The 25,880-nt window shown below is 38.2% G+C and overlaps 3 protein-coding genes across 4 annotated transcripts in view; 1 reads left to right on the top strand and 2 right to left on the bottom strand.

The window, feature by feature from the left end:
- The window catches only part of taok1b (TAO kinase 1b), a 35,926-nt gene extending 32,174 nt beyond the window's left edge, over positions 1-3,752 (top strand). For both annotated transcript variants that reach the window (XM_082140676.1, XM_082140677.1), the window contains one exon: positions 385-3,752. In XM_082140676.1, the coding sequence (XP_081996802.1) occupies positions 385-900 (516 nt within the window). In that variant the 3' untranslated portion in view covers positions 901-3,752. The remainder of the gene's footprint in view (positions 1-384) is intronic.
- LOC309477427 (protein ABHD15) lies at positions 2,567-7,989 on the bottom strand. The gene is made up of 2 exons (XM_082140692.1): positions 6,614-7,989; positions 2,567-4,966 (listed from the first exon to the last, which is right to left on the bottom strand). Exons 1-2 carry the CDS (start codon positions 7,531-7,533, stop codon positions 4,297-4,299), a joined length of 1,590 nt encoding a protein of 529 aa, XP_081996818.1. The 5' UTR covers positions 7,534-7,989; the 3' UTR covers positions 2,567-4,296.
- Positions 7,990-8,189: 200 nt separating this feature from the next.
- On the bottom strand, positions 8,190-25,187 carry coro6 (coronin 6). Its single transcript, XM_082140693.1, has 11 exons — positions 24,985-25,187; positions 22,020-22,219; positions 17,372-17,494; positions 14,884-15,013; positions 14,575-14,753; positions 13,027-13,146; positions 12,530-12,634; positions 12,310-12,455; positions 11,325-11,382; positions 10,971-11,198; positions 8,190-10,141 (listed from the first exon to the last, which is right to left on the bottom strand). Exons 2-11 carry the CDS (start codon positions 22,215-22,217, stop codon positions 10,019-10,021), a joined length of 1,410 nt encoding a protein of 469 aa, XP_081996819.1. The 5' UTR covers positions 22,218-22,219; positions 24,985-25,187; the 3' UTR covers positions 8,190-10,018.
- Between the last annotated feature and the right edge of the window lie 693 nt (positions 25,188-25,880).

Genomic DNA, 25,880 nt, shown 5'->3' with positions numbered 1-25,880 from the left:
TTTAGAATGACATGAGGGTCAACAATTGAGACAGTATTTTAACTAAAGGCTGGAATACACTACATAACTTTTAAAATCTGAACTCGAGGCATCATACACTTGCCGACTGAGGTTCCAACCACAAAAAACCTTGGAGATGCATGACAACGATGTGTTCTAAAATCTGCTCAAAATATCAAAGATGTTACGCAATTTTCTGTGCAATCTCTCAACTCTGACTGCCCAAAATCTGCAGAATCACTCTGACTTTCGGCACACTCCAGACTGCAAATCAGGGCAAAATTCATTGTATAGTGTATTCCAGCTTTAACTATCCCTGTAGCAGCTGGGAAGATTTCATGTCATCGCTGAAGCGTTACCTGATTCTATTTTGGTTTTGGTCAGATTGAAGAGGAGATGGTTGCCCTGCAGAACGAGCGATCAGAACGAATCCGCAGTCTGTTCGAGAAGCAGGCCCGGGAGATCGAGGCGTTTGACTCTGAAAGCATGCGTCTGGGCTTCAGCAACATGGTGCTCTCCAGCCTGGCTTCGTCTGACGGACACAGCCACAGCTTTCCAGGGGCACAGAGTAGCTGGGGCTCTCAGCACGGTCCAGGCTCTCAGGGGTCACACTGGGGAGGGCAACATAGCGGCAGCCAGCACGGCCACCACCAACACCCAAGCCACGGTGGCTCTATCCAGCAGCCCTGGGGCCACGGCCTGTCTTCAGGGGGACCGCCTCCCTGGGGCCACCACGGGTCTGGAGGCAGTCAGCGCTCGAGTGTGGGAAGCAGTGGGCTACGGAACAGTCCCCAGGCGGTACGGCGGGCCACCTCAGGGGGCCGCAGTGAGCAGGGGATGAGCAGGAGTGCCAGCATCGCCTCTCAGATTTCCAATGGCTCGCACCTGTCCTACACGTAAGATCCCCCGCTGCTCTCCCACAACACCTGTCTTGGCCTAAAATGCCATAGGGGAAGGGATAAAGGGGCACCATGGTCCTTTTTTCTTTTTTTTTTTAACACCCATTCCTTTGTTTCTAGTCCTCGAAATACATATTTTATACACATGGCAAGCACAAAATGCATTCACTGTAAGTTCCAGTTAGAGAATGTCTATATATTTAGTCAGAATGTCAAAATATTCTGGCCTGTTTTATCAAACTTCAGCTAGAATCCAGAATGACTAAGTCATTTTTTGCAGTGATGCGATGTGCATTTTAGAGCGCGTTAGATTTGATATGAGAATGTTAGTTATGGTAAGAATGAATAAATGAATGCTGTGTATTGTATGCAAGTCTTTATGCAGTGGGTTTTTATCATGGTCTTATTAGCAGGTTGTTTCGGCTGGCTTCGTTTGCAAAGAGAGGGAGTTGAATGCATATGAATCCTAAAAGAAATGATAGGAATAGGTTGGATAGCAGAATGTGAAAGAATCAAGCTTTACAGTGCACTTGATTTTTGTCTAGCGTATTCTTTTATAAAGCACTAATGTTTTAATGTGTTCATAAACCGTATGCTATTTTGTGCCAGAACAAATTTTAACTATGAAAAGATACTGTGAAATTCCAAGATTTTGCTAGAAGTATTATTTTGATTATTAGATTATCGTGATTTTACAATTTTGCCATGCATTGCCATCCCTCCACTAAAAACTGTGGAGAGCAGGATGCCATTTTGCTTTTTGAAAACAAAGCTTAAAACTCTGATAATAAGTGTAACAGGTTTGTTCCATTTCTATATGCCAAAAGGACATACAGTAGTAGTAGGTTATAAGGTAGGTGTGCAAAATGACTACATTAATGTGAAGGTCTTGAAAAGTTGAGGTGTCTTGGACTGAATATGTAGAATGACACTTTAAAAAACAGGGTTTGCTATGTGAATGTACATAAGCATTAAAGCATGTTGGCAGGGTAGATCTTCACTTCTGGATACCAGTATGACAAAAGCTGTTGAAAGTATATTAATGTTCGTTTTAGTCTTTTGATTTAGTGATGCCAAAGGTAACAATCACAACTATGCAAAAGGAGAATAGCCTGTCACATTCACATCTTCTTTCACTGAGCGTAACATCCCAGAAAAGCACTTTACCATCCCTTTCTACTCTTAGTTGAACACTACAATCACATACGAGCAGATCTCCTGGACCTCGGGTGCCCCCTCCTCCCCTTTCTCAGGCTGGGTTTTACAAGAGCGTGTTGTGTGGATTTTAAGGGTGGGGAGGTCTAGGTTGGGTAGGCTTGAGACCGCTGAATGTTTTTGCTGGGCGGGCGGGTGGGTGCCGCTGCTGTCGTCCCTGCAATGCCTTGGTTTCTTCCATGCCCACCCCAGAGCTCCAGTGACTGCTGCCCACCCTCCAACCGAACACTTATCACAGCATGTAGAAAAACAAAAAGTGATTAAAAATGCAATGAAAAACAAGGTTAGATAGCATATAAAACATTATGGTGGAAGGGTATACAGCCAGAAGACAGCTTTAAGTGAGATGTATAGGAAAACATTTGTGTATATTGTATATTTAGAAATTTAAATAAATGAATAAATGGAAATCAAGAGAGACCCAAGTTAAAACTAGACTAAAATTTAATTGCTTGAATGTGAAGATAAAATAAAAAAATAACTTGGTTTCTAATATTGACTATTTAAAAAGAGAAAAAATTATATTACACACACACACACACACATATATTACAGAGGTGTCAAGCGAAGCCAAAAAAGATTTTATTTTCCCTGCAGTTAGATTCACACAGAGGATATCACTCTTTATATGGATTTTTCCATCGTCCTCTCTTTGCTTCTTGCTCTCCTTGCTTTCAAAGGTATGAATTACCATATTCACTTGTGCCAGTACTCATATTCTGTTATCTGTGAACCAACAGTGAACTTTAATATTCTGAGACACAAATGCCATGGGTTTTCTTTTGTTTCGGTCAAAAAAACGAGAACATTTTCAACTGCCATCATGCCTATTACAGAAGAGCTTCAAAAACACTTTCTTTCTAGGAAAAGAAATTCCGGTTTGGAACGTCAGTGCTGTCTACAATATTTATCAATTCTGAACACTATTTTGGCACACTTCTGGTATATGCATGGGATTGCAGATTACATGAAGTTGCCTATCTCAGTCTAGACTAACTAAACCAACTGAGCCAATGCATAGCCAATCCTAAAGATTTGGGCCAAGTGTAACAAATTAACATGAGATTATATATAACATGCCAATCATCTTATCACATTCAGTACTCTAATGGAATCACTGGACCTGAGGAACAGCCATAGACTCAAAATGTGATCGTGTTTACTCTTGCAAACAGGGTCATGCAGTATTTTCCAAAGGAGAGCAGTGTGCCCTGTAATATGAGAGTCATTTCTTTGGAAGCTCTTAGCATCCTTGTTTTAATGAGCCTTTGAAAAAGTGAGAAAACAACAGGATAAATAATAATCAAGGAAGGTGGTACATCTCTGTACAGTGCGTTTACCAGTATTTCAACCATTTTCTTTTGATGGTCATCCTCTCATTTTCCCAGCTTTCAACATTACCATAGCAATCCATATATAACCTGTATTAAAATGTATAGATTGTGCAAAACTGAATGTCGGAGAGATTACAAAAAGTTATGACTATTCATAACAAAAAACACTTACAAGTGAATTAAAATATACAAAAAATATGAAAACTTAAGGGGACAAATGTAATGTTTTGTTTGTAATTACTCCTTTTGTTGGCAGGGGGCTACTGGACAAATAAATCAACTGTAATAAAGTAATTTTAGTATATATTGGTTTTGTCATTTGTATCTTTTAACACATTTGTGTATGTTTAAAATTGAAGTGTACTTAAAAAGTGTAGTCTTTCCTGTACATACTTTTCATGGTCAATGTTCAAGTTAATTAACAATATTGATTCCTTTTAACACGGTGCTCTTGAATTCAGATATTGATTCCAAAAATTTGTTATAGAGATCTTTACTGTGGTGTCATATCTAGTGAGGAGAAATTGACTTGCATACAGAGAGTTGCCCAGCTTGCTCCATGTGATTAGTTTGTACAAAGAAAATGGGATAGCTAAATATAGCATATAATGGTATAGGCTGATTTAAGCCCCATGCCAGTCAGTACATGTCTTTTTTTATTACATCTCCATTTTGTTCGCTTTTTAAAATCTGTATCTATTGTAATCTCCTTCTTGCTCATTTCCACACAACTGTGGGTTTCTAACTGAGGGAAACCTAACAGTTTTTAAACATGTTCTGTGCCTCTTGGTATTAAGTTTAGCACTGCCAATCTACTATGATCTTATGATACCACCTGCTTCTCTCACTCAGCGAGTGTAGGATCTATTCCAAGTAAAATCCACCTGCTCTTCTTCAAATGTGAATCTGTCCGAGGGAGTTGAGATCTGCCGTCTTCGTGATCCTAAGATGGGCCTTTCTTTGCGGAGCAAGGTTGACCTCCTCCTTCTGGACAGCACAGCACTGGCGCTATGCCTCAGGCCCTGGCTGCCACGGTGTGCAACATCATCCTTGAACCCTTTCTTCTCCTCTACCCCAAAGAAATCGGCAACTACCCTAAAGTATTCCAGCACCACAAAATGACTCCAGGAAGTTGCACGTCCATGTCCATCTTCATGAAGAAAGCCACAGTGGCCTCCCTGTTCTGTTATGGCCAGCAGAAAGTAAGGGCTATTATGAAAAAGTGCATTGGGCACAGTGGAGAGAGGTGGAAGTAAAGGATCATCTCGGCTACACAAACAGAGCACTGGCACTGCCACTTCGTCTGCATCTCGCAAAGGTTCATTCCTATCCCAATAACTTGCCCAGTCAGGCTTTGTTGATGATCTTGAACGGTCCTTTCCAACATGGTCTATTGAGTCTGACATTCTGTGATCGGACTGCTTAGTTGCACAGAACATGAGCTCTTCTATATCTTGCAAAGATCTGGACTGTAGAATTTTTGCTACATCCATCACAGAGCTCAAAGCAGTGGCGTACCTGTGGAAGGGGTCAAATGTTTAAATTCAAACCGTTTGTAATCCTAGTTGCCTTTTAATATGGCAGGTTTGCACGGTGACATCCTACAATACCCTAACTTTGCTTGCAGATTTTGTACTTTTACATTCACAAGATTCAGTTCACCCAAAAATAAAAATTACGTTTTTTTTTTTTTTTTTTTACTGTTGTTCCAAGCCAAAGATTTTCTTTTGTGGAACACCATAATGCTGCCCCTCCGATATACGAATATACTGCAGGCCTTGAATCGCAGATCACGGCTTTTGTCTAAAATCTCCATTGACTGTCGCAAGTGGAAAATCAGAGCTAAAATAATGTAGCATAAGTGAAAATGGAATGGATTGATGCTGTAGGCCAAGGGTGGGCCTACATAAATAAAAAAATAAAAAAATAAAAAATAAAAAAATCCTTTCCCTTTGAAACATCACTTATCAGGCTTATGCTACTCTGAATAATACCAGAACTTTGTATTTTGAGCACTTCCTGCGTTGTTGTTGCTTTTGCCTCTTTATGATGACTCGCTGAACTTAGTCCTAATTTGTAAGTCGCTTTGGATAAGGGCGTCTGCTAAATGACTAAATGTAAATGTAAATGTAAATGTGCCCAATCCTGTTCCTGGAGATCTACCTACCTGCAAAGTTCAGATCCAACCCTGATCAAACACACCTGTCTGTAATTATCAAGTGCGTAGATCTTATTTAGCTGGTTCAGTTGTTTGATCGGGGTTGGAGCTGAACTTTTCAGGAAGGTAGATCTCCAGGGACAGGATTGGGAACCATCAAAAATGGCCATAAAGCACCATAAAAGTAGTCCATATGGTTTGTGTGCCAAGTTGTAGCAAGATCGTTATTAAAGGGATAGTTCACCCAAAAATGAAAAATACCTCATGATTTACTCACCCTCAAGCCATCTTAGGTGTATATGACTGTCTTCTTTCAGACGAATGCAATCGGAGATATATTAAAAAATGTCCTGGCTCTTCCCAGCTTTATAATGGCAGTGAATAGGGGAAAAGATTTTGAAGGCCTAAAAAGTGCACCCATCCATCATAAAAATACTCCACATGACTTCAGGGGGTTACAAAAGGCCTTCTAAAGCGAAGCGATGCATTTGTGTAAGAAAAATATCCATATTTAAAACTTTATAAACTAAAATGCCTAGCTTCCGACAAACGGCCTACGCAAGTCGACTTGCGTCAAAAGAGTAACCCCGACGGCAATGTATGACGCCATTCACTACCATTATAAAGCTTGGAAGAGCAATGATATTTTTTTCATATAACTCATTGTATTCGTCTGAAAGAAGATAGTCATACACCTAGGATGGCTTGAGGGTAAGTAAATCATGGGATCATTTTAATTCTTTGGTGAACTATCCCTTTAAGGCTCTCAAAATTCAGTGTCACACAAGGTTGCCTTGAATGATGTTAAATGGCATAGGATATTTCTTGAAATGCTGAAGTTGAATGAACTACTTTTATTATGCTTTCTTTAACCAGTACCTTAACAGTACTACAGTAAAGGAAAGAGTATAGTAGAGTACAGTATAGATTCTGCTGTCCAGAATATACATGCAAGATAACACCTTCAATTAAAGATCAAAGGTCTACATTTCTGTGTAATTTGCTACCTGTTTATTTGAAGCTTGCGATAGATGAGGACTATCCAGTGATAGAGCCAAGGAAGCTCATACTCAAACCACAGTTGGCCATGAAACACAGGAGAAATGCAAGCAGCAGCCGTCAGGTAGGATGAAGAGCCACATTCCCCCAGATATGACAGCAGCAACCCTGATCCCGAGCCCTCACTTATTGCAAGCAAAGTTGAGGATGGATGATGACTCCGCAAGTATGCTACTGCTTGCACAAGGTCAGAAGGATTTCCGAACTCCTGGTAGTGTGGAGTGGTCAGCGGGCAACCACCTTGACCACGTCGATGGAACACCACTGGATAGAAACCCTGTTGCAAAGCCTGGTGGCACAATCTGATCAAGTGTGGCGTCACTCTGCCCAGGGCATTAGGAATTATAATAACAATAGCCGGATTGCTGGAGTGAAGGCCCAGAACTTTTCCACCAGGATGATGATCTTTTTTGGCCTGAACTTGTTGCTCTATCAGACTCACAGCCCAGTCCAGGGCCACAATACCCCCGTCCTCTAGGAGAAGGTTATCCCTTTTAAAGCGGACTCCTCCTTGGAGTTCAGCGCCTTCCTCTGTGGGCCACATGAGATGGGTGATTATCTGAAGATGAGGGTCGCCTTGAGGCCATCGTGCCAATGGAGGCTGGGTCAAAGCATAGCAGTGTTTCTTCAGGTGGCTGGCAAGGGCCGTGGGCTTACAGATCAGTCTGACCTCTGCCTGGCATTCTCCTATGGATTTGGAGACTGGAATATGCGGCAGTTTCAGGACTCTACAGGCCATAATCCACATACAGCGACCCAACTGCTGAACGGTACTATCTGCAAGATGGCAGATCCAGTTCAATCGAAGCAAAATCTTTACCAGGATCAATATTAGAGAAGGAAGCAGGCAGAGAAAGAATTCCCACATTGCTGCGATTGCTCCTAAGTCTGTAACCTGTAGGTCTTTCCAATGCAACAATGAACATACCTTAGCACTGAGGTTGGTAGGCAATGGTTTCCTCAAGTGAGCAAGTGGAAAAACTCAAGAGCTTTAAACCAAATGTTCTGTCCTTCTCTCACTAGTGCGTCAACCTAAATGGACTTGCACCTCCCCCCTCCCCATAGCAAACATCTCTACTCCCCCTTCAGAAATCATTAACAATACTTTTGGTCCAAAGACTGTTTTTAGCTATAAGAAGCAGTTCAATAGCAATCTAATGGAACTAATGGAGGTTTTGCTACTTGAATGTCTGAGATTCAAGCCATTCTTTCCTTTACTTCCATCTGAACCCACTTCAAGTGCTGTGGAGGTGGGACACATTGACTATTAACATTCTGAAATAGGTTGGAGACCTTCAGGATATTGCACTCAAACCAGTACCCTTTGTTTCTTGGTTGTTTATATAATAGAAATGAGAGAGCTGTATGGTCCCATAACTAAAAACTGAACAGAGAAACTGTTTGCTGTGACTAGAAATAAATTAGCTAGTCTCAGGAAGAGTAATTACCCATGGTAAATGTGTGGTGTGTGTGTGTGTCTTTCCATTTTTATGAGTGACAATGCATGTAACAACGGCAACATTTTGTACAAAAAGGGTTTTATTCAAACTACAATACTCAAATGATCCTCTACATAAAACAAAACAATGTCTTTGGTTTTGATATTTTGATGTTTTTTTCCCCCTAGAATAATATTTACATTTTGAAATGTTAAACAGAAGCCACATGAGTTTTAGTTCTGTTGGTCAAAGCTGGAAAGGCAGAGGCGTGTAAAGTGAGAGTAGCAATTTAAGAATCAATAATGCAAGCACTCCTTACAGAAGAGGGACAAATGGAGACATGCTTTCTATGCTAACATTCTTTTGCTTTCTATGTCAAATCATTATACTTAGATTTATAAGATTTGATATCTGCGAACAAAGATTTGCCCAGGAGCAACCTGCATCTGCCTTAAGGAACAGTTCAACAAATAATAATAATTAAGATTCTGTTCTCACTTACTTGCCTTCATGTCATTTAAATCCCACCTGATTTTAGCAGAGAGTTTTAGCATAATGTTCAGGCTGTTTTACATTCACAAAGGAGGGGAAAAAACTGTATAATACTAATACAGTGCACTACAATTCCAATTCTTCTGAAGTTATGGTCTATATATAGTTTATAGACCAAAATGATGGCATGATGCATCTTGTGCCATGTTTGTTCCTCACACAAAGCAATCATAAGGCTTCAGCACACTTGGAATATATAGTGCATGAGTCATATTAACCACTTTTATGCTACATTTTTATTTTATTTTTGGAGCTCAACAGCCCAGGTAATAATTTACATTCATTGTGTGGAGAAGAGCAGCTTGGACATTCTACAAAACTTATTTTATATTTTACTGAAAAGTAAACATTATAATTTGGAACAACATGAGGGTGAGTAAATCCTGACAGAATTTAGATTGTTGGGTGCACCGTTCCTTTCCGATGAAATGGTAGGAAGGGATGTGCAGAACACTTACTGAGCTCATTATTACTGTCCTGACGTATTATTGGGCGAATTCCAAACAGAGTTTTTGCACCCTTGAAGGGCAGTTTGGGAAGGGGACGCCATTATTAGGCACGTTCCAAAAGAAAGTGAACAACTGAATCCCTTCGCGAAGGACCCTTCCACAGGTCCGGTAGCGAAGGGAACATGCAATGGTCACTTCAAGGAAGTAATTTAATCATTCATGGTCATGTTCTGCCCTTCTAAGTGAATAGGGCATAGGGATGCTCACTTCCGAATGGAATTTGCCCATAGTCATGCCATTTGCCCATAGTCATGCCATAGATGTTGTTTGGCCAGAGCTGACTAAATAAGAGCTACGTATGCAACCATCTGATCCCAAGTCCTGGTCTTTACAATGAGGTATGTTCACACAGAGACTACCAAAGACACTGTGGCTGTGCTGCAGCTACATTTCTTCTGTCATTCTTTGTCAGCATTTCAAGGTTAAAAAGCGGTAAGTGCATACAAGGATTTGTAAGTCCTAAAATGAAGGTGGTCTTGCCTACCCTTTACATAGCTGACATAAATGGTTTCTGATACGATTCCTTAAGCATTTAAGGAATATAGCTAATACTGTGTACTACTACACAATATTAACAATGTTAATACAAAGCATCAGGAAAGAATTATAAGTGCCTTTGCTAAATGATATCGCCTAATGCTCCAAAATGTAACTACTATAAGTGATTTATTCCCATTTAGAAAGAGCCTGTGAAGTCAAGTGGCAGTACAGCCACTTGAACTGTAGTTACAGTGTTGATAAAACTAAATCATAGCTGGGGTGAGTTGAGGTGGCTTGGCCTATCTGTGCTCATACTTTAGCTGTGAGAGTTAGCAGTGAATTGGACAGTGTGCACAGGATGAGTTAGTTTTATTCAGACTGTGCCATTAGTGTACTTGGAGAGCTTATTCTCCAAGTCACAGATTCGCTTCTCCTGAGAGAGAACTGTGGCCTTCAGATTTTGGATCTCCTCAACAAGCTTCTCCAACAACTGCGGCTAGAGTTTGAAAGATATGAAGAGAAAGCGGAGGAAGAAAGGATGGCAGATGGAAAGAGGAAATAGAAAGGAAGAGTAGTGGAAGGAGGATGAATAAGAGCAAAAAAGAGGGAAAAAGCAAGAGGAAGTCAAGGACAAACGGAATCAGGAAATGGAAAGACATGCTTAGCTTCTAGGGATGGGAATCGAAAAGATTTGAAGGATTCTGATTCAGATAAGTGGTTCTTTTACGATTCGTAGAAATCAATGAAGGACCGAATTAGATTTTTTAAAAACTGATCCAAACAGTATTATAGCATTTACTATATTTTAGATAGATAGACAGATAGATAGATAGATATTGTCTCCATGTACTAAAAAAACACTCCATGTCTTTTTCTTTACAAAGTGACATCGCCAACTACTGGCCTGGCAGCAGAATACAGCGTTTTTAATAGTTTTCGTGGATCCGTCTGAACGGAGATCGTTTTGACAACGTTGACGCATTTACGCGAAAAACGCAAAGGAATTTTTATTTTTAGTACATCGATGTGTAAACATACCCTTAAACTGTTACATTGAACATTTTTGTTGTTATTGTTGCATGGACAATGTAATCCAATGTAAAAAAAAACAAATTTTTTAATTATATAATTTAGTCATAATAATATCATATCAGAGACGTCAAGCAACAGCGAAAACATTTATCTGCCTTTTTTTTACCCGGTTATAAATAAGATTCCCAGCCCTTTTTGCTTTTGAAGAACTGTTGATAAAAGCAGGTGGTGAAGGAACAAAAGCCATGAAAGAGACATTTCAAGACCAAGATTAAGCAAGATATTCTACTCACTGGCAAACTGCTTCCATCTACAGCAGACATGCTTCTACGTGTTGCAGGTCTGGTGTCTAAAACGTTCTTCTTAGCCACCTTTAGCTCTCTGCTCTTTGGAGGAACATATCCATCCCTCATGGACACTAGTATGGGGTCTGCGTCTCGTCCAACCATCCATTCTTCAGGTTCCAGAGCCGGATCTGGACCGGCTGTGTCTGGGTACAGATCATCCTGGAACAGGTCCGACTGGAATCATAAAAAGAGAAAGAGTTGACTTCTTCATCATCAGTAACCTACTTTTGTTTCCAATTCTTCTGTTTTGTGGGGGTCATTCAGAATTAAAACAACCCTCAACAATGAGCAAGTGCTTACCTTTCTTGGTACTGTCATCATGATAGGCTCACACTTTCTCTCATGGAGTTTATATAATCTATATGATGAAAAAAGAAAAGGTTCTGGGATGCTCAATGTGAACGTTTAGAATAATGCATTGATGAATTATGCACAAGAACACACAAAATGTGTATTGAGAAAAATAAAGAGTCTGTTTTCTAGTGTGATATGTTTGAAAACTGGAGTAATGATGCTGAATATTCAACTTTGCCATCACAGGAATAAATTACATTTTAAGTGTCACTTGATCCTTCAGGAATCATTCTGATATGCTGATTTGCTGCTCAAGTAACATTTCTTATCTATTTTGAAATTGTTGAAATTTTGAATAGTTTGAAAATGATTTTGTGTAAACAGTAATTTTGTTCAGGATTCTACAGCATTTATTTGAAATAGAATACGTTGGTAACATTTTGATCAATTTAATGCATATTTGCTAAATAAAAGTATATTTTAAATTATGAAAAATGTTTTTTAATTTTTTTATTTCTTTAAAAAAAAATCTTCTGAACCAAAACTTTTTAATGATAATGTAAAGATAAGGTATTTGAATATACCATATATTAAAGGGATAGTTCACTCCAAAAAAACCTATTGCCTAAACCTGAAGCCTAAATTCAATCTGTTCATCATATAAAGCGATCGTGTCTCTTCAGAAAGTTTGGACTAAACCGCTCAATTCATATGGATTAGTTTTACGATCACTTTATGAACTACTTTAAGTGTCAAAAGTGGTAGTTGTGTAGCTGTCAATGGATGGACAGAAAGCTCTCAGATTTCATCAAAAAGATCTTCATTTATGTTTCGAAGATGAACGAAAGTCTTACAGGTTTGGAACGACATGAAAGTGAGTAATTAATGACAGAATTTTCTCTTTTTTTGGGTGAACTATCCCTTTAACTCGGCTAACACATATCAATGGATCAATATTACAAATCAGCAAGTACAATCATGCTAAACTGACCTGGCAATCTCACACTTGCTGACATCCACTCCTCTCTTGGGCATGAAGCCCATTCCTCTCTGTGGCTCCTTGCTACTGAATGTGCTGATGTAATGAACATAGGGAGGCTCCTCTGTGATCTCAAAATACCGAATACTGCTGTCACCCTGTGGAGACAGAGACAACGCTACAGTGCCAGCTGGAGTACCATAACAAATGAAGATGAAACATGGATTCATACCTTGCCACTGAGATATACAATGTTGGTGTCTGGATCATAAAAAGGCAATAAAACTCCATTACTTGTGTCCAACTCCAGTAATGCTATGGGCTCTTCAAAATTAGTCTAAAACGACAAAAATTAACAGCATCAGTTATTTGAAAGAAAACCAGGGATGTGAAATCAAACATACACATCACATATACAGGTAAAAACAAGTGATAAGCCCTATTTATGTGTGTTTATATGTGAATAAAGGTCTAAATTATATCTGTTCATCATATACATCAATTGTATCAAGTCACAAGGCTTGGATTAAACTGCTCAGTTTCATTTTGCAACTCCTTTATAACCGTTTTTGCATCTTCCAAGTTTTGATTACCAGTGAAAATATTTTAATTTGTGTTCTGAAGATTAACCAAAGTCTTGGGTATGGGTATGAAACAACATGAGGGTGAGTAAATGATGACAGTATTTTGATTTTTGAGTGAACTGTCACTTTAATTTTGCTCCATTACCGGATCCCACAGGCCAAGCTCCCTCTGGCTCATCCTGGTGAAACCTGTGGTGAAAATGTTGCCCTCTTTGGTAAAAATAGCTCTCATTGGCCGGATCCCTTCATGTGGGGCCAGTCTTTCCTACAGGAGAAAAAAAAAGTTCACTTCAACCACCAATTCTCTGTTAATCTTGACATTTTTGTTTTTTATTAGACATCTTAAAGAAATAGTTTACCCAAAAAGCCATCTTGCAGTGCGCACAGAAAGCACGTGGGGATCAGTCTCGTTCGCAGTTTAATGCGTTTTTAATTACTCTTTTTAAAATAAAGCATGTCCCATTTTAGGACAGTGATGTTGCATGATTTGCCTGATTTGGACATTAAGTTTAGGCTTTTAAGGAGGGGTGAAAACACAGTGCTTTTAAGGAAAGGAACGGCATGCAGCACTCATCATTTTATCTTGATTATCACGTTTTCATAATCGTTGGAAGCCAAAATCGAAACCGCAACAAAAAATGTATTCATCACACAGTCCTACTGCTGTTGAATTGTTTTTCAAATGCATCACCACGCATGAAAGACACATGATATAATTTGGCCAGTCACCACAGCCCTGTAGTAGATAGTCAATGCTGTATTTTATAACATTATTATGAGGACATAAAAGATCACAATCTCTACGATTTGCATGAAAAGTAGATAGCAGATGTCTTCAAGATCGATCACGATATAACATCGTCAGATCGCCCACCCCAAATATCAACTGAGCGGTTTAGTCCAAATTTTCTAAAGAGACTTTATATGACTGCTTTACATGATGAAAATATTTAATTTAGGCTTTTATTCACATATTAACATTGATCAGCGGACATTAACTTAAACTCACACAAGCTTAACCGAACTTGCTTGACGCACGAGAACAAACCTTTTGCTGAAGCTCAAGCGTGCTGTATAACACGAGAATGAACCTCATTGGTTCTTGCTGAAGCTCAAACGTGCTGGTTAACACGAGAATGAACCTCATTGGTTCTTGCAGAAGCTCAAACGTGCTGTATAACACGAGAATGAACCTCATTGGTTCTTGCAGAAGCTCAAACGTGCTGTATAACACGAGAATGAACCTCATTGGTTCTTGCAGAAGCTCAAACGTGCTGCGTAACACGAGAATTATTGGTTCCCCGTTATCCACAACTGATGTGTGAGTTGATGAATGTTTATATGTGAATAAAAGCCTAAATTCAATCAGTTCATCATATAGCGATAATATAAAATAATATAATAATATGTAATAATAATAATAATATATCGATAATATAAAAAGCGATAATATCTCTTCATAACATTTTTGACTAAACTGCTTGACTCATATGTGCAGCTGTCAACAGAGGTACAGAAAGCTCTCAAATATCATCAATTGTGTTCCAAAGATGAACAAAAGTCCTACATGTTTGGAACGACATGAGGGTGAGTAAATGATTACAAATTTACATTTAATGTGTCTGGTCCAAGAGTACCAACAGGTCTGTGGTTTTCCTACATACAGTACATACATACATGCCATAATACTTACCGCCACCACCTCGCTTTTCCGGGGATCGCACACTCGGAGACGACGGTCCTTGCAGGTGGTGCAGAACAGGCTACCGTTGTAGTTCCAGCTGACGTTGTAGATGAGATCAGGATGGTCATCCATTGTGATCAAGGGTTCTCCAGTGCCCACGTTCCATACGATGATCAGATTATCACTGCCTGAGACACAAGCACACTGAATTGAAGCCATCTTGCATAGTGGGAAAACTACTAAGTAACCTTATTTTTTATACATTAGTCTATCTGTTAAAAGTGAGATGTTAAGACAGTAATGCAGACTGATCTTTACCTGCAGTGAGGAGTATGTTGCGGGCAGTTGGGTGCCATTTGATGATGCCCACACGTTTAGAGTGACCCTCCAGCACCACAATGGGCTCACTGATGGGGCGAGAGGGAGTGTGGTCAGGGATCTGCCATACCTGAGTAAACACAACTGTATTAGAGTAATAGTTCTCAACCAGGGGGACTCAGCAAACTTTCAATAATGTAATATTTTTTTATATAATTAATTGCAATATTTTTAGATCATCCTGCAACCTGCATGACTTATTATACATTATTTCTGTCATGACAACTCTCATGTGTTAGCATGGTAATGGTTATGACAATGTTGATATGTTTGGTCTTGGTGGAATAGATCTGCTACACTGCTACTGTACGGGACTTACTACTGCCAGTACATACATGACACACTACTGTGAGCAAGACAGACATGCTGCTGCTGTACAGTATAGTGTACATGAATTACCCATAGCAGATCTATACAGGTGGAGCTGGGGAAGGTGGAGGGTTTCTGAAAGCACTCTGCACTGCTATAGCAAATACTGAACACGTATTTGATGGTTGAACAGCGAGCTCATTGGCCACTGATACAGCAGGAACCAATCAGCTGTGCCCTATAGAGAATGATGTGATTGCAAGCAGACTGAGTTAAGGACCTATCAGCCTTCGCCATCTAGAGTTTCATGACAGAACGTTTTATTAAAATTTCTATGAATATAATTATTAATATAATAATTAAAATGCAAAAAAAAAGTTAAAACATACATTAATTTGCCTCTGCTTAAATGGGTTAATATGTATAATGTAAATTCTTTTTGTTTAAATTTTGCTGTAGTAACACAATAGAACAGTTAAAAAAGCATAATCAGCCTCTCGATTCAACTTTTTGGGTATACTTATAGATTGGTTTGCAATATGTAGTGGGAACGTTCCTTTGGTGTTCAGTGAGTACAGCAGCAATGCCAGCACAGATGACAGCTGCAGTTAACCTCTAACAGCAGTGCATACAGTGCATGCCATTCACGTTTGTAATGTAGTGTAATGAAATAGCTCTAATAGCATTCATATTTTATAATACATCTTTACATCGTCTTGCTCAACTTTGGGGAAATGCTTCTGATACCAGTTTTCAATATATTATATAATACTTTTTAGTATACTCACATTTCAAAATGTCTGAATGTCAGTAGATACATCAAACCAAGTGACATCTGCAAGCAAATACGTACTTCTAGAGTTCTCCTCAGGTTCACAAAGGTATAACTCATCACTTTAACTATGAACATGTCCTTCTAAAGTTTGACCACCACAGTGTCCAAATCCTGTTTGTCTTGATTTTGAACAGTGACATACACTGAAAAAATCACTTAGAAATTGCTTGTCAATTTCACAAATAATTACAAAGAAACGGCAAATAACAGAGAATTAAACTTAAAAAAATGTAAGTAAAAAGACTGAAATAGTCTAAAACATACTTCAATAAACTTTTATTTACAGCTGATTTCATTACATCTATTTCTAGTCATTCAGGTCTCAGCCTATTGGCCCTGACTGAGACCTGGATCAAACCAGAGGACACTGCCACACCGGCTGCCTTCTCCACTAACTTCACTTTCTCACACACCCCTTGCCTGACTGGAAGGGGTGGAGATACTGGTCTGCTCATCTCAAACGATTGGAAATGTTATCCTTTACCATCTCAGTGTGACAACAGCTCATTTGAATCGCATTCAATTACCATCACTAGGCCTATTAAAATCCATTTTGTAGTTGTCTATCGTCCACCAGGTCAACTTGGCAGTTTCTTGGAGGAGCTTGATGTGCGACTCTCATCCTTCCCTGAGGAAGTAGTTCTTCCTTCTCGTAGTTCTTGGAGACTTCAACATCCACCTAGAAAAGCCTCAGACTGCTGATTTCCACACTCTGCTTGCCTCATTCGACCTCAAACGAGTATCTACTGCGGCTACTCACAAATCAGGTAACCAATGCCTCAGAACACAACACACATGTGTTACCACAGTGTTACCACAGAAACGCATAATTCCCAGTACAAAGACGTCAACAGCTCTGAGTAGAACGCCATTACGGTAATTACGACATGGCGTGAACGCAGCATACTGTAAGTGTCCAAATACTTTATAGGGTCACTGTATACAGAAGTGTTTGAGCATGAGGACATGCACATGTTCCAGTGTGTGCTGAAAATGAAATGACTCATCCCTATAGACACCTCAGGCCCATCTTTCCTTGTCTGTCATTACCACTGGCTTATTTGAGAACAGGTTTCTGGCTAAGCACTCCCTTCTAACATGCGTTTATAAATACCAGCTCCTGTCCCATGCCTGGACGTTAACTCCAGTCATCACCCTTCATATTAACACTATTGACAGTCACTGTGATCTTTCCCTCCAGTGTGAGCAGATATATGGAGACATGCTTCAAAAAAAGGCAACTGAAAGGCTAGTGGAGATGTTTATGAATGTCACGATGATTACCATGGAAGTGGTGTCTTCAGAGCAGCTGGCCAGGATGTTGTCATTGTGAGGACACCAGTCAATGTCCAGAACAGGCCCTGAGTGTCCAACCACTAGAGGGTAGTTTTTGTCCACTCGACCCATCTATAGCATAGAAAAACAAGGAACAAAGGATAATGTTAAGACTTGTTCTTCAAAGAAGTCTCTTTTGCTCACCAAGGCTGCATTTATTTGATGAAAAATACAGTAAAAAAACAGTAATATTGTGAAATATTATTACATTTAAAATAACTATTTTATATTTTAATGTATTTAAAAATATTATTTTTTTTCCTGTGATGGCAAAGCTGAATATTCAGCATCATTACTCCAGGCTTCAGTGTCACATGATCCTTCAGATATCATTCTGATATGCTGATATGGGGAGAAAAAATATTATTTTGGTGCTCATGAAACATTTCTTATTATTATTATTACAATGTCGAAAACATTGAAAGTATTTTTTGGAAACCATGATAAATTTTTTCAGGATTCTTTGATGAATAGAACGCTTAAAATAACAGCATTTATTTGAAACAGAACTCTTTCTTAACCTAAATTTCTTTACTGTCACTTTTGATCAATTTAATGCATCCTTGCTAACTAAAAGTGTTCATTTCTTTCAGATAAAATCTTACTGACCCCAAACTTTTGAACAGTGGTGTATACAGCTAAAAACTTTTAGCTGCGTCCCACATTTTCCCCCCATCAATAAATGAAAGATTATTATAATTGTGACAGGATTCGGGAAGAAACTTAATTTGGCCCCTTTCTACAGCCCAGCTCATTTTCTCAAATTTTACAGAATTTGAAGCCTGTGTTCGTAAAGCTCAACTATTCAACCCTGTTACCAAAGTTTAGACAAAATATTCAGATATTCTCTTTAATTTATGGAAAAAAATTCATTTGTTCGTTTTAATGTTTAGTGGTACAAAATCACACAAATCAGGGTTTTAAACATGTTAATGTATCCCAGGTTTTGTTGCACAGTTTTTCAAAATGAATAGACAATAAACCAGCTCTTTTAATATTTATTTTGATCAACATTTTCTGAAGGTTAAGCTCCGCCTTTCACAGACACACACAAAAATTCTTCGTTTATTTTTCCACCCTTATTTTGGAAAGTGCCTATAGCATGTATTTCTAAACTGCTGTTATTCTATAAGGAATTCTAGGAACTCTACAAGGCTTCTGATGTACCTTTGATGTTATTTTGTTATTCGTGTTGAGCTAATGTAAGCACGTGTTGGCTCTGTGTTCGGCTGCTCCTTCTCCAGTCACTCCCCTCATACTCCTGGTGTGTATTTATAACCCTGTGATGAGGCGTTGAAAAGAGAGTTTTTCTTTTGGCCTGCCTGAGACTGAGCACAGGGGAGATGGCTAGCTGGGTATTTATAGCGTGTCTATCCAGGCCTGCTGATATATGCTCGTGACTCGGCAGAGAGGCTACACTAAAGGGCATTCACTGATGGACCCTTAGAGAATCAAGACAAACTAAAAAAAAAATGGATCCAGCGATGTGACACACTGCTGTGGATCAATATATAATGTTTGACTGAGTCGTCTGACAAAGGTTGCACATGCATTAGGAACAGCTAGAAATAATGTAAGATGTTTTAATCTCCACATGAGTAGTCCTACATGTTTTATAGTGTAACCTACTTCAAAAGAATATTTTAAATACTGGCTCTATTTTGGGCCCAATTCTACCCTTCCGACAAGTCCTGATTATCTTTGTAGTTCTACAGATTATCTTATCAGATAAACTGACCGACATCAGTAGCAGCTTTGTGGCGATTTGAAGGTTGCTGCTCTCTTGCTTGGTCTGCAGATTGGATACATAAAGTATTGCTGTTTTCTCTGCGAATGAGATAGTCGTGCATATATTGCCCACTCCCACAGTCACTGAAACATGGGAGGAAAAGTGTTCAGCATCCAACACTTGTTAAATCAAGGAAGATTTTGTTACCACCCTTACACATCAAGCTGGTTCTGATGAAGAACTTTGTCAAGGCCATTGAAGAAACACAAGCAGCTTTCAAGTACCTCAGTGGAACATTTCCAAGATTAAGTGAAGCCAAGATAGAGGAAGTTGTCTTTGTTAGTCCTCAGATTTGTGAACTTCTTCGAGATTATGCATTTGACTATGAAATGATGGCATGAAAAGCCTTCCAGTTAGAGGCAATATAATTTCTCAGAAACAACAAAGCAGACAACTACAGGTTGTTGGTTGAAAACCTTCTCAAGGCATACAAAAGCCTTGGTTGCAAAATTGTAATAAACATACATTATTTGCACTCTTATCTAGATTTTTTTCCACCGAGCTGCAAAGAAGTTAGCGACGAGCACAACGAGAAATTTCACTGAGATGCTCCATTTAATGAATACCAGAGACAAGTCAAGAAGCGCAGAGTAGACACTGAATAGGACTAATCTATGAACAAAATAGTTTTTTGCCTTTTGTTTCATAATACATTTGATTTATGACCCTTTTGCTGATTCTTAAAGTGTTACATAAACAGGACAGGTGACAGGTACTGGCCACACAGGTAGACAAGTGTTCTCTAATGCAATGACATTTAGGCAATATTAACTGTCCAAATATGCAATGTATCTGTGAAATCCAATTATTTGAAATATAAATATTTTGTAATGTTATACATTTATGAACTGTAACTTTTGATAATTTTCCCTTGCTGAATAAAAATGTATTCCTTTCTATAAAAATAAAATAAAAAAAGATTTATTGAAATTTTGAACAATAATGTATTTTGTGATTCCTTTAACTGCATCCCACATTTGGCATGCAGCCCTGACACAGCATAATTTCCCACATTGATAAATTAAAGATTATTAAAATGATGTCCCCTAGGAAGGCTGTGTTCATCAAGCTCAACTAGTCAACCCTGTTACCAAAAAAATAAAAAAATAATCAAACAACTATTGTTTTTAAAGGTATAGCGGAGGATGTTTTACTTCCTGGTGGGTAACCTATACTATTGGTCCTCCTAATTGTCAATCATTCTGGTGAATCAATCAAACTTTTCAAAAAGTGGAGAGGGCGGGTCTTATCTAAAATTTGGAAAGATCCTCCGCTATACCTTTAATTTATGGGAAATAAAATATTTATTTATTTTTATTTAAATTGTTTAGTGCAACAAAATTACACAAGCCATGGTCTTTAACAATAAACTAATGTGATGACATTTAGGCATTTTGTGTGTCCAAATACTTTTTGAAACCACTGTGAAACCACCTGTGAAATCCCAATAGGAACACCATATGCTTACATTTGTCAGTGTCAGTTTAATGATGAGTTTTCCAGAAGGTAGATATAAGTATGGGTGCATTCTGAAGAAACCGGCAGATTTCAGAGGTTCGGAAACACGAGAGCAGACGTTGAGAGTAGACACGCGAGAGCAGACGTTGATGCATGAACGTGCATTGGAGATTAATATTTTGTAAATAAAGAGGTAATTATGTTTGTTTTTTGTTTTTTTGCGCAAACAAAGCACTCGCGCCACTCCATAATATTGAGTTTAAACCACTGGAGTCACACGGATTACTTTTCTTTTCATGCCGAAAGTGGTAGTTGCGTAGGCTTTCAATGAAGGGACAGAAAGCTCTCAGATTTCATTAAAAAGATCTTCATTTGTGTTCCAAAGATGAATGAAAGTCTTACGAGTTTGGAACGACATGAGGGTGAGTAAATGATAGAATTTTCATTTTTTGGGTGAACTAACCCTTTAATAAACTGTATTAGAAATCTGATACTGAAAAAACGTACTCATTTCATAGTTCCATCAGTATTTGTGATCAAATATTACAGATTATAAGATACATGGACATAAGATCTTCATATTGGCATAATGATTACCATTGCTTTGCTGATATTGCAATGCAAGCTTCTAAAGTTCAACAGATAAGAAGAGATGGCAATGTATGTAGGGATTACATCAACTCACAAACGCTTACTTATCATCTCTAAACTCAGCTGCGGTATGTCACAGAAGTAGTTTCAGACAACATATGCAAGTTGTGTACCCTGTTTCTATGGGATCCAAACCTTTGCCTCTATGAGGGTGAAATGGAAGCCCTGTGGGGGATGGGCCCCTCTAACATCAGCCACAGTTGAGACTCTTGAACAAACATACCCATAAATATAGTCCCATGAAGATAAAAGAATAGACAAAGGGGTTACGCTTTATTTCGATGGTTCACTTTAGACATTCTGCTCACTATAAGTAACTTTGCAACATGTCAACTAACTCTCAGAGTATTAGTAGACTGTAGTAGAGTTTTAGGTTAGGGTGTGGGTTAGTAGAATAAGTTGATAGTAGATAGTCAATTGAATGTCTGTTGGGGGACCATCAAAATTAAAATGTTAGCAGATATTAAGCAGACTGTCTACTAATACTCTAAAAAGAGTTAGTTGGCATTGCAAAGTTACTTATAGTTAGTAGAATGTCGTGGACCGTCAAAAGAAAGTGTTACCGACAAAGGTTACATATAACATGTATAAATTCCATTGTATTTAGGACAACAGATAACAGACAATGCACTACCTCTAAAGACAAAGCAGAGCCCTGAACTTTACATGTTCTGGTAGTTCTCTCCTCAAGCCACTTACCTTTGAGAGAGGCAGGACAAGAAATGCTCCGCCGCCACTGGATTCCACAATAACTGCCATAAACTTTGGGTTAACTGCACAGAATGAGCTGTCCCATGTCACTTTGGAAACCCGAATATCATCATAACCTTGATCCGCCTTCACCGCCTGCCCAAAAACATGCCGGAACTTACTCTGGCGCACAATGCTGCGACTCATGGCTGTGAAAAACAGAGAAGGGTGTAAGAAAGATATGTGTATAATATATGTGTATCTATGAATATATATATATATAAAATGAAATAGCCTTTATAATACATACAATATTTAATATTTATTATTTTGAGTACACTGACTCCATAGTAAAGCTGTTCAGGAATCACTATCACACTGTTATTTGTTTGTGTTGACTATTGTCTGTTGTTTATTTTCCCTTTTTAATATGTCATTAAAATACATGCTGGATTTTTTTTTTTTTTTTTATGTGAGTTTATGAAAACAGATTTAGCCAAATAACAAGTATACTGCAACTATAAGGTTAGTACAGCATAAATGAGAAATGTGTGGCTGATGAGACACTAACCTATAAACCTGTATGTTGTGATTTTTTATATTAAAACATATATATATATGTATATGTATATATATATATATATATATATGAATTATAGTAATTATTTTGATATTGTAATATTTTATTTTAAAAATGTATCATGTCAATGACAGTAAAATTAAAATAATAAAAATGTAATTGCTTTAAAGTTTTAGCTTCATATTAAGATTACATTAATACAGCATTAGTCATATTAACATTGAACACATTGTTATAGTTATTAATAACAATAATAATAATTTAAGAATAATAATGAGGAAATATTATGGAGACAGGGATAACTATGATAAACATATTACACTGTAGTTATCTTTTCTTTTAAAATCCATTCCCCCCCCCCCCCAGTTGTAATAGGAGAGAGTATTATTTGTGGAAGTTTCAACAGATCACTGACATAAACAAACACACATTCCACATCATCAACACAAAGGTACCCTAAATAGCGCCTACTGAACAACAAGGAACAAGTCATGGCTGTGCAAGAGTTTAAAAACGTGTTTTAACACAGACTGAATGATAACCCCATCAGTTTAACCAATTAGAAATTAGTCACAGGGATGAAATAACTATCATGTTTGACCCTCCTGCGGTGACAGCAGACGTTAGCTTGCAGGATTTACAGGAAAGAAAAAAACATTTCTGAGGTAAGAAAGTAAAATGGATTAATGATATGATTGTTACAGACCATTCTGTCTGTTTTGGGTGGGTTTTGCTCTTGTTTTAGTTCAGTTTCCTGTGTTTGAGTTTGGTTTCCTTGGTTTTTCATTGATGAAGCACACCTGTTCTCTACTTCATTGATTAGTTTGACGTGTGTTATTTAAACCCTGAGTTTGTTCAGTTCATTGTCTCAGTGCTGGTCCTTCATATGCGCAGAGTTGCTTAGATCTCACGAACCACCAGGGGCCCCTTTAATCGTGTAATGTGACTGTCATAATATACAGTCTCCCGTCAGACGTGCATGATACACACAAATACGAACGAGACGCTGTTCCCCAGGTGGCTTTCTGTGCGCGCGATCTGAGACGAAGAGAGCACGGATAAGAATAGGCTACATTGGGCTTTGGGCGTATGTTTAAACAGACAAATACACACAAAAATATGTCAAAATGTCCGTCTTGGTGAGTTTTCACTTAAACAAAGTCAGTAAGGCTATGTCTTGAGTGAACATAAACAATTGGGAAAGTGAATGAGAGAATCATTCACTGCTCTTCACTGAATAACTTTACTTTAATAAGAATCAATGTATATTTAATTAATACGGTGAAGACTAAGCAGTGTTTTTATTTTTTACATTTGATTACTTTATTCAATTTCAGTATAGTAGACGTATTATTAGTAGTAGACTAAAATTATTTAATTTGTATCTTTTTTCTTTTGTATTTGTCCTATTGTTTGTCTTTTTTAAATTTTATTATATCACTGACTGTTTCAGCTTACTTTCAGTGAAACTGCTCTGAAACAACAGATTAAGGGGTTGGGGGTCATTTGTTTTTTTTTACGAACGCACTGAAAAGGTTATGCTTAGGGCCCCCAGAAGTCTAGGACCAGCACTGCATTATATATTCTGTTTTATGTGTTTTTGTATCCAGTATTCTGAGAAGTGTTATTTTGAGTTCTTACGATTAAATCCAGCCTTTTATTTATTGTGATTGCAATCAGTGCTGACAATGATGTATAATCCTGTTAATTAACCAACAAAGTATGAGAAGTCTTTGATAAAAGATTTACATGTTAACTTATCCAGAACTAAAATTCTAGGTGGCAAGGGGATGACAATAATTATGTTGAACAAGCATATCTGAATGATTACCACAATTCATATTCATAATTTAAAAACATCCATGTTTTCTACTGGCTTTAGGTATAAGTTGTAACAGCAGCGCGCAAAGTTTGAGACACACAATTAAACGTAATTGACACTGATACTACACCACATAAATTTGTTAAACCCCCTTCAGAATGAAGTATCTTTAAACCACACAACAGTGTGTCCCATGTGAGAAGGCCCTCTCACTGTCTTCAGACACGGCCACTTTCCTAATATAGTCATGCCAAACTAACCATGTGTCTCCCACTCTGTCCCCTCCAGACAAGATCCTTCCAAATTTACAAAGGGACAGAATGAAAATATGCCAATGTCAGTATACCGCCTCAGCTATTCCGCGCACACCTGGCCTTTAATTATAGATATTCCTACATCAGCTCAATGATCAAGCAGAACGTGCTGCACTGATATGTTATTATGATGATGTCACAGCCTGTACGTAACTATAACAGAATAGAACTTTACAAAACTAGACAACGCGCGTGTCGTCACAATGCAGCATTCCATCACGAGGAACTGCATAACTGTCAATCAAATGAATCACTTACCTCTGTCTTTGGGGAATATTCGCTGATTCTGTCTTTAAATTTGCTCTCCCCCTTTCTCGAGGCGGTTAACGGCTCCTCTGGACGCTGCGCTTTTAGAAGCGTCTCGTTTATTCCAGCTCACAAACTTGCTACGGACTCGCAGAACTAGCAGGAGTTCGTCCTCACTAGTTGTTCCTGAACATCGAGAGAGAGAGCGAGAGAGAGAGAGAGGTGGATTGGGGGGACTGGATGAGTGCACAGACGGGGTGTATAGGCTATGTATGGCAAGCCAATTTGACAACACATTTACACACATTTTGTTTTTTTCTTATTGTTATAGCCTACTGTATAGTAGGCTACATAATTATGAAATAAGGAAAAACAAAATGTGTTTAAATGTGTGTTGACAAATGTTGACATGTCCACATTCAAGGGACATTCTACCAGAAACGTACATTATCTGTCCTTGAATTGTTACAGTGAATAAAAAAGTATTTCATCCAAAAAATCCTAAAACTGGCTCATAGTTGATTTCTGTGAGTTGTTCTGTAAAGGAATATGTCATTCATTAGGTTCTCAGATATTTTTTTCTTTATTAAAAACACTTTTGAAAATTACAAATCCTGTCCATGTCCTAGTCCTCAGCCAAATTGGAGCTACGTCTTTCATAGTTTTGTTATGCTAAAAACTGATATTTAGGACAAAAAACTCCATCAATAACAAGTTTAAGCTGTTATCATTCACATCAACTGATCAAAAACATGAAATTATATATAAATTCTACAAATAAATTCTATTTTACAACTGTCCCCATGTTTTGGTCAGTCCTGTCACGTTTACATAAAACTCTACATAAAATGTGTGAAATATGCCTTCAAGGGAATCACTCAGAGGAAGTGACATCATTTGACCCAGGT

The sequence above is a fragment of the Leuciscus leuciscus genome, assembly GCF_965113295.1.
Source record: "Leuciscus leuciscus genome assembly, chromosome: 16".
NCBI lineage: Eukaryota > Metazoa > Chordata > Actinopteri > Cypriniformes > Leuciscidae > Leuciscus > Leuciscus leuciscus.
Note: the sequence above shows the minus strand (reverse complement) of the source record. Positions and strands in the feature narration are given on the sequence as shown.

Bases quoted from the DNA above. Each gene is read 5' to 3' on its own strand.
- LOC309477427 (XM_082140692.1), bottom strand. From the start codon at position 7,533: ATGTGGGAATTCTTTCTCTGCCTGCTTCCTTCTCTAATATTGATCCTG. The intron at 4,967-6,613 runs GTAGCAAATTAC...CCCCTTCCACAG, and splicing joins CGCAAGCTTCAAATAAACAG to GTACGCCACTGCTTTGAGCT.
- coro6 (XM_082140693.1), bottom strand. From the start codon at position 22,217: ATGAGTCGCAGCATTGTGCGCCAGAGTAAGTTCCGGCATGTTTTTGGG. The intron at 13,147-14,574 runs GTAAGTATTATG...TTTCTCCTGTAG, and splicing joins GGAAAAGCGAGGTGGTGGCG to GAAAGACTGGCCCCACATGA. The intron at 12,635-13,026 runs GTAATGGAGCAA...TTGTCGTTTTAG, and splicing joins AGCTTGGCCTGTGGGATCCG to ACTAATTTTGAAGAGCCCAT.